General features: G+C 42.7%; 1 protein-coding gene across 1 annotated transcript in view; it reads left to right on the forward strand.

Moving 5' to 3' along the window:
- Window positions 1-6270: 6270 nt before the first annotated feature.
- Window positions 6271-8269, forward strand: part of NIPAL4 (NIPA like domain containing 4) — a gene marked incomplete at both ends in the record, with an annotated part of 28218 nt that continues 26219 nt past the window's right edge. Inside the window, one exon of the mRNA XM_082256346.1 lies at window positions 6271-6322. Within this exon, the coding sequence (XP_082112472.1) occupies window positions 6271-6322 (52 nt within the window). The remainder of the gene's footprint in view (window positions 6323-8269) is intronic.

Here is an 8269-nt window from a genome sequence, read left to right on the forward strand (position 1 = left end):
GTTGGTTAAAGGAAAAAAATGACTCATCTATAGGCTGCTTTAGGCCACTTTCACACAGGCCTCAACTTTGATTAAGTGCAGTGTGAACAAAAAGCTTTTACAAAACATTTGCAGAGCTTTCAAAAAGCTTTGTTGAAGCTCCCTTCAGTTCCATTTTGTAAATGTTGAACACAGGTCCTAATGGGAGTGTTGATTGCCACATTAAACAAGGTGCTAGCATGCTTTAACACTAATTGAAGCTTGTTGAAAGGGTCCTTTCGCGCTGGCTTTCTGCCCGGCGGACTCTGTTTTGCTCAGCAGGGATCAATCAACCGATCCCCTCTGAGCAGGTGGATGACAGGTCTGTCTCTGCTTACTTTGCAGAGACAGACCTGTCAGATCCCCGCTCTCCTTTATGGGAGATCGGATGAAAACGGACCGCCTGTCCGTTTTCATCTGATCCTCTCCGATCTGATCCTCCAGACGGATGGAAAATAGGGTTTCCCTCCGTCTGGATTTTATGGACAGGATCGGATCGGATAGCAGCGGGTGTCAGCGGAGATGAAACCGCTGACATCTGCTGCCGCATAGAGGTGCATGGAGCATCTGATCAGATCCGCATGAAAAAACTGACAGGCGGATCTGATCGGAAAGTCCATGTGAAAGGAGCCAAAGTCTGCTGAAGCCTGCCAGCAGCTTATTCAACTCCTTCACACCTAAGGCCCCATTCACACGGGCTTTCCGATCAGGTCTGCCTGTCAGTTTTTCAGGCAGACCTGATCAGACACAATAACTTTTGCGCAAACCAATCAAAATACGCTTATTGCGATTTTTTTTTACCAAAAATATGTAGCAGAAAAAAATTGGCCTAAAATGTTAAAAAATTTGGATTTTTACATTTTTTTGGGGAATGTTATATAGCAGAAATTGAAAAATATTGTTTTTTTTTTTTCAAAATTGTCACTCTTTTTTTTGTTATAACACAAAAAATAAAAATCGCACAGGCGATCAAATACCACCAAAAGAAAGCTCTATTTGTGGTAAAAAAAAAAAGGATGTAAATTTTGTTTGGGTACAGCGTTGCACGACCGACAATTGTCCGTTAATGTAACGCAGTGCCGAATCGCAAAAAAGGGCCTGATCATTAAGGGGGCAAATCCTTCCGGTCAAGAAGTGGTTAAACCCTATGGACTAATGCCCAGTACACACGATCCGAAAGTCGGACGACGTTCCGTCCGTTTTTTTTTGTTTGCTAGCAACTCTCAATAATATTCGCAAACGGGAGAGGTTACTTACGATACAAATTTTCTCGGACGATGATTCAAAAGCTTCCGGTATGCGTAACCACGCTGTAGCGTGTGAGGGGAAATTATGTCTACTGCTCATGCGCTATCTACTGCTCACCATTTTTTTCAGACTAACAACATACTGATAATACGATTATCGTACGATGTGTTATCATACGATCAAAATTTTTATGCTTGCACGACCGGATAATATCGTGATCGCCTCTCGTAAGCTGTGTACTAACGATCAGATTATCGTCCGATCTTTTCACAAGCGTTATTTTTCGCCCGATTTTCAGATCGTGTGTACGGTCCATAAGACTGGGATGCCTTTAAAATTCATGTGTGTGTAATGCTGGGTTCCCGCATCCAAATCACATGACAGGAGAGTGTATCCAGCTCTCTAAGGAGGCTTCATGGCGGCTGCAGAGCAGCTTGCACAGGGGTCCTGTGCGTCTTTGGCTCAGTTTCAGGTCCAAATTCAGGCCTGATTTGTCCCTGAGATGGAGAACAGGGACACGCCAGACCCCTGCTGTGAGCCGCATCTGATTTAGGTGTGAACCCAGCCTTAAAGTGGAAGTAAACCCTCCTCTGCAAGTTGTACCTATAGGTAAGCCTATGATAAGGCTTACCTATAGGTACTATAAATATCTCCTAAACATGCTCCGTTTAGGAGATATTTACTTTGCATACAGCCAGTGACATCCCTGGTGCATGCGCTCTGAAGGAACGGCTGCTCGTGCTGTTCCTTCAGAGCCCTGTGCTGTGAACGTCATCGCGGCTCCAGTCAATCAGATGGCTGGATGCCGCAAACCCGGAAGAAGGGTGACCGAACATGTCACCCGTGAGAGAGGTGAGTGGGCGGCACTGCTGGGCTTCGTTCTAAGGCAGGCATGTCCAACCTGCGGCCCAGAACCGCAGGCAATGCAGCCCACTGCCCCCTGACAATTTTTTTTGGGGAGGTAGGAAGTCGGGTCGGGGGCACGGCCACAGCGGCTTCCAACTAACGGTAGGCAGAGGCTGCCTCTAAGGGGAGGGGGGAGGTGAGCAAGTGCAGTGTTTCTGACTCCTACCACCATGACCACTTCCAATCACTGAAGTGGTCATGGTGGTTTATTATCTCTCAGAAGAAGTAAACCTCTGTATACTGATTCCATTTAATTTGATCATCCTCTAGTTGTGCTAAATTAGTGCGGGGGGCGCGGCGGCGTGCGAAGGGTGCGGCGACATTTTATTACTTATATATCTTAACTATAGTATATATTTTATATGCGGCCCGAGAAAATTTCTCCACACTCAATATGGCAGAGAAGCCAAAAGGTTGGACACCCACGTTCTAAGGTAAGTATTTCATAATGAGCTAGTATGCGATGCATTATGTGTTTGTCTTCCAGGTTGGTTTTTTTTTTTTTTAATTTCTGAGTTTTACAACCTCTTTAAGGCAGGAGTCCCAATACTTTTGGTAATATAGTGTATGTGTTATGTTGGCGTGAAGGGTTTAAAGTGGCAATCAGCACTCCCACTCTGATCTATATTCAACATTTACAAACTGGAGCTGAAGGGCGTTTTAAATGTTTAGAGAAAGCTCCTTGAAGCTTGCTGAAATCTTTGCAAAGGCTTGCTCGAAGTTTCATAAAACCTTGATGTTCAACCTGTTCTTATACAAGCTGAAGCCCCGTGTGAAGCAGGCCTGAAGGCCCATACACACGGTAAGAAATTGGAAGTAAAATTTCATCCGCTGAATTTCGGATCGTTAGTATGGTGCTTTAGACAGCCAATTACGAATTTTCAGACGACAACAACTGGATGTGCAGGCTATAACATTTTTATCATATGTGAACACAACGTCCAATATTCACGCACTTGGTACAGTTTTCGTTCGAAAAAAATCGTAAGAGCAAGACTAGGCATGCTCAGAAACTAAAGAATACATACAAAACATCGTATGAGAATTTTCGTGTGAAAGTAACCTCTTCACTTTCCATGTGAGACTACCATGCAACAAAAAACTGATGAAAATTCTTCTGATAATCTGATCGTATAAGGCTTCCGACAGCTGTGTGGATGGCCTTGGATAGGGGTGGGGGTGTGCCATAATAAAAAATATGCACAGCATACATACACTATAGTTCACTCTGTACTGCACATGAGCCATGCAGTAAATAAAATGGTGTTAGGAGCAAGACGAAGTGTCTTTTTTGGGCAAACTAGACTTTGTCTTTACAGCCAAAAAAATGTTCTTCCCATTCGTGGACTTCAGATTTGCTTTAAAGCGGAGTTTCGGCCACAAAAAAAAAAAAAAATTTTAATGAAAATACCCCCGGGACAGTCAGGGCTAGTACATTCCACAATGGATAGCCTCTGATCTGTCCCGGTTCGCACTTACCTGCAAGAAGAAATACTCACACCTAGGAACTCCGCTTTAAGCTGGATGCACACTATACAATTTTCTTTAGATTTTTTCCTTTAGACTTACCAAAACCATATAATATGAGGTCAGACCTAAACACTTCCAATTAGTATGCAATCAGGCAGGCCTTTGCACTACATAGTTGAAGGTAAATCTAATGGAAATCTACCAACAAAAGTTGTATAGTGTATATCCAGCTTTAGGCCTGGTTCACACATCCTGCGGCCGCTGCTCACAGCAGGGGGTCCGGTGCATACCTGTTCACCGATTCAGGTGCAAATCAGATCCAAATTTCTGCCTGAATTCACACCGGATTCGGAGCCAAAGACGCACAGGACCCTTTCCAAATGCTGCTTCCCCAGGGCTGTGTAAACTGGCTCCATTGAGAGCCGGTCACACTCTCCTGTCATGCGAATTGGATGCGGAGAAAGCTACATCCAATTCGTATAATAAGTGTGAACCCAGCCTCAAGGGTGCAATGGGACTAATCTGTGACTTGTTGGTACAGTTTTTTTTTTTTTTTAAGCTTGATCTTTTCACCCAATTTGTGCAATCAATAAGAAAGTACATTATATATATAATACAGAAAAAGAGTGATTTCTGCTAGAAAATATGTTTGCAATCTGTTAAGAAAGAAAGTCATTGAGAAATGTAGAATTGATAGAGTCTGCCTGATAATGGCTCACTCTAATGTTTGGTATGCGCTCTGCATTATCATTTGTGTATTATTGTGTCTTTAGTCATGTATTGCAGAGGAGAGGTCTCCTAGTTCCTGAGGATTGTTATCACTGTTCCCTCTCATCTGGAGTGCCACCTCAGTTCCCAGGCATCCAGTAACACCCGAAATTCCTGAAAAACAGGTCAGAACATGGAAAAGGTGAAGGTCCAATGACAATAAAGCAATGCCTGGTTCATGTCACCATATAGCAGGGATCCTCAAACTACGGCCCTCCAGCTGTTGAGGAACTACACATCCCATGAGGCATTGTAAAACTCTGACATTCACAGACATGACTAGGCATGATGGGAATTGTGGTTCCTGAACAGCTGGAGGGCCATTGTTTGAAGACCCCCTGCCATATAGATTGGCGAGAAACTGAAAGAAGAAAGGCTAATGTTGCCAATAGATGGGCAATTATTTAATTGAGAATGATGGCTAGTAAGATATGATTATTCTTGAAGCCATTTTATTGCTTCTTCAACAAGCTCAACGTACTGTCTCACATGGAATAACATGCAGTAATCGACTCAGGTAGATACGCAGAAAACATAGGCCGTAGCCTGGGGCAGCAGGACTGCCATAAAGCACCCCACATATCATGTTGCCAACTGTCATTTCTGAATGTTTCTGGACTTCTGCTTTATCTTCCAGTGCAATCCACCACAGTCACCATTGTTATCCCTGCACAATCAATGCATTTTATACTGTGTGCTTAAGCTGGATACACACTATACAATTTTCTTTAGATTTTTTCCTTCAGACTTACCAAAACCATATAATATGAGGTCAGGCCTAAAAACTTTCAATTTGTATGCAATCAGGCAGGCCCTTGAACTACATAGTTTAAGGTAAAGCCTCGTACAAACGCACCGATTGTTGGCCGTGAATTTTCGGCCAACGTCCGATCAGCCGATTTTCGGCTTGTTAGTATGATGATTCCGACAACCGACTGCTACTTTTCGGCCGAACAAAATCTGGTGTGCATGCTATAAAATTTTTGTTGGCCGTCACCACAACGGCCGATTGTTCGTCAGTCAGTACAGATTTCGGCCGACAAACATCAGATGAGCAAGACTGGGCATGCTCAGAGAAGAAAAAACACACGGAAAGTTAACCAGCACATGACATCACTTCTGAAGTTGGTTGTTGTTGGCCGAGAAAATTTGTGTGCAGTCTAGAGCACATTTCAACCAACACAACAACACTGGACAAAAGACGGCCGATCGGTCGGCCAACAATCGGTGCGTGTGTACGGGGCTTTAATCTAATGGAAATCTACCAACAAAAGTTGTATAGTGTGTATCCAGCTTTACAGTTTACCAACATTGGGACAAGAACCAAATTGCTAGCAAAGCAAGACAACAGTTTTCGATTTCTCAGTCCTCTATGCAAGTTCCATCTAGGAGACACATCATAAAGTATTTAGTCCTCCACCCCATAATCCAATAAAGTAGACAATCATAGAGAGGAAAATAAAGATCTTACAGTTTGTGGGCTAAGTACCTATTATTTTTTGTGAATCTTACAGCCTTGTGAGGTTCTGGAAATATGGTACCTATTTACATTATCCTGGATTTCACACATGTATTGCTATTAAAATAGGTAAAGGGAATTAAAAAATATACTCTTCCAGTTGTCAGACCATGATGTATGACCCCAGAGTGGCTAAACAACATCTCCGCCCTCAGACTTTGTATGCCTTGTGTAGGGTGCTTTTGATGCCTTGCATCGGGATCGGTTCTTAGAATTGCCCCCAATCACCCTCCCTGTCCAGGATTTACCCTGCTGCCCGGGCCCTCCATGTGTGCTTCCCACCCCCATACAGTGCTGCCGGCGTCCCTCCTCTCTTCCTCCACCGGCTGCTGCAAGTAAACATGGCAGGGATGTTCAAGATGGAGAGCCGGGGAAGCCGGGGATGGAGAGTCGGTAAATTATGTCATGTGTTTACTCTGCTTCAGTTTGTGAATGAACAGGAGCTTCTGTTCATTCGCTGTCCAGTGCAGCTGAGGATGCAGAGAAATGAGCCTGAGGAATGAATATTCTAAGCCCCTTCCTCTGTCTCAAAAGTGAGATATCAAGGGTCTGTTTAGACCCCTGATATTTTACCAAAGCCCCCCTCCCCTCCGCCCCCCCCCCCCCCAACAGCATTGTAAAAAAAAGTTTAATACATAAAAACGTAAAATAAAATAAATTCAAAAAAATGTATAAATTAATTTAAAACAATGAAGGGCTCATTCACATGGGTTCTCTAGCCCAGTGGTCCTCAACTCCAGTCCTCAGGGCCCACTAACAGGCCAGATTTTAAGTATTACCTTGGGGAGATGCAGACTAGAGTACTGCAATCACTGAGCAGCAGCAAATTATATCACCTGGGATGTATTTCAGTTATCTTGCAAACCTGGCCTGTTAGTGGGCCCTGAGGACCAGGGTTGAGGACCACTGCTCTCGCCAATACAGTGTGAATGAGTTTGTTTGTGTGGCTGGAGGATGCAGCAGTCACAAATCCTAATTTGACCAATGTGCTGGTGTGGGCGAGGGGCCACAATTGCACATTGTATTTGGGGCCAGACACCTGCATCCACACACCTGTAAATTACGACCTGTGGCTCATACAGTTGCTGCATCCCCATACAGTAACATAGGCTGCCTGCACATAGTTACAACCACATAAAAAATAAAAACGGGCAGCAGGAAGAGAGAGGAAATATCCCAAAATGATGGGAATTTCTCTCCAAGGCTACATGCATACAGGGAGAAAAAAATGCCACTTTCAGAGGATTTTTCTTTTTTATGCCCCTAAACACAGCTCAGTATTGGCCAGTGTGTGTGCAAGCACGTTGTGGTGTTTACACTTGTATTTTACAGCAGTGTTTAGGGGGCTACAAAATGGCGCAAACCTGCATTCATAGAGAAGCGTGCTGGCGTAATTTACACATATGCAACCACAAACATGCATAAACGCACATGTATGTGCATAATTTCAGCCTAGTGGATAAAACAAATGAATATTCTAGCCAATAGAATGAAATTACGCACATACCCTGTATGCCTTGCGTACATACGCACCAGAGCGAGCATTTTTCACACCGGATTTTTCTGTCAGCTCCTTGCAGAAAGATAAAACATAAATAGTCATGTTTTATTATCATTATTATTATTTTATTTATTTTTTTACAGTAAAAATTTTATTTAGGTTTTTTGTTTCCATTTTTCAAAAGGCGGATATAGGGAAAAATGGGGAGGATGGGGAAAAAAGACAAATCGGGGAAGAAGAGGAAATTGGGACTTTAAATGAGATCTGTGCAATAGGGTCTCCATCCCTGATGTATACATATAAAATATGGGGGAACACATAGTGTTCAAAACTAAAAACGTGGGACTTTATATGAGGTGTGGCCAGTGCGTGCATGATGATAAATTGGTAATACATATACAACTGCTGGTAAGCAAAAGGGAGCATATGATAAATCATCACTTGTTTATTGACATATTAAACATATTAAAAAAATATCAACAAATAAACTATATAAAAGGAGATTGGATGCCTGCTGTACATTGGCTGTCAGTTGAAAAGTCCTCTTAAGCTCTACGCGTTTCGTGAAACATAGTTCACTTCCTCAGGAGCAGGCACATTTCGATCTCTAGCAAATATAACATGTTTGGAAAATATATAAAATAAAAGCACTGTTTACAAAAATGTATATGTCCAAAAAATGGATAGAACATATATGGAAAGGAAAACATTGTATCAAGTGAACAAATTGATCCAGAAACTTTCTGTTGTGAAGCGATAACAGTTGTGCGTGTATTGTTATTATTGTTATTATTATAATACAGGATTGACAGTTTGTGCAGCACTTAACAACTTTACAA

Source organism: Pelophylax lessonae (genome assembly GCF_965119305.1).
Source record: "Pelophylax lessonae genome assembly, chromosome: 4".
In the NCBI taxonomy this organism is placed as follows: domain Eukaryota; kingdom Metazoa; phylum Chordata; class Amphibia; order Anura; family Ranidae; genus Pelophylax; species Pelophylax lessonae.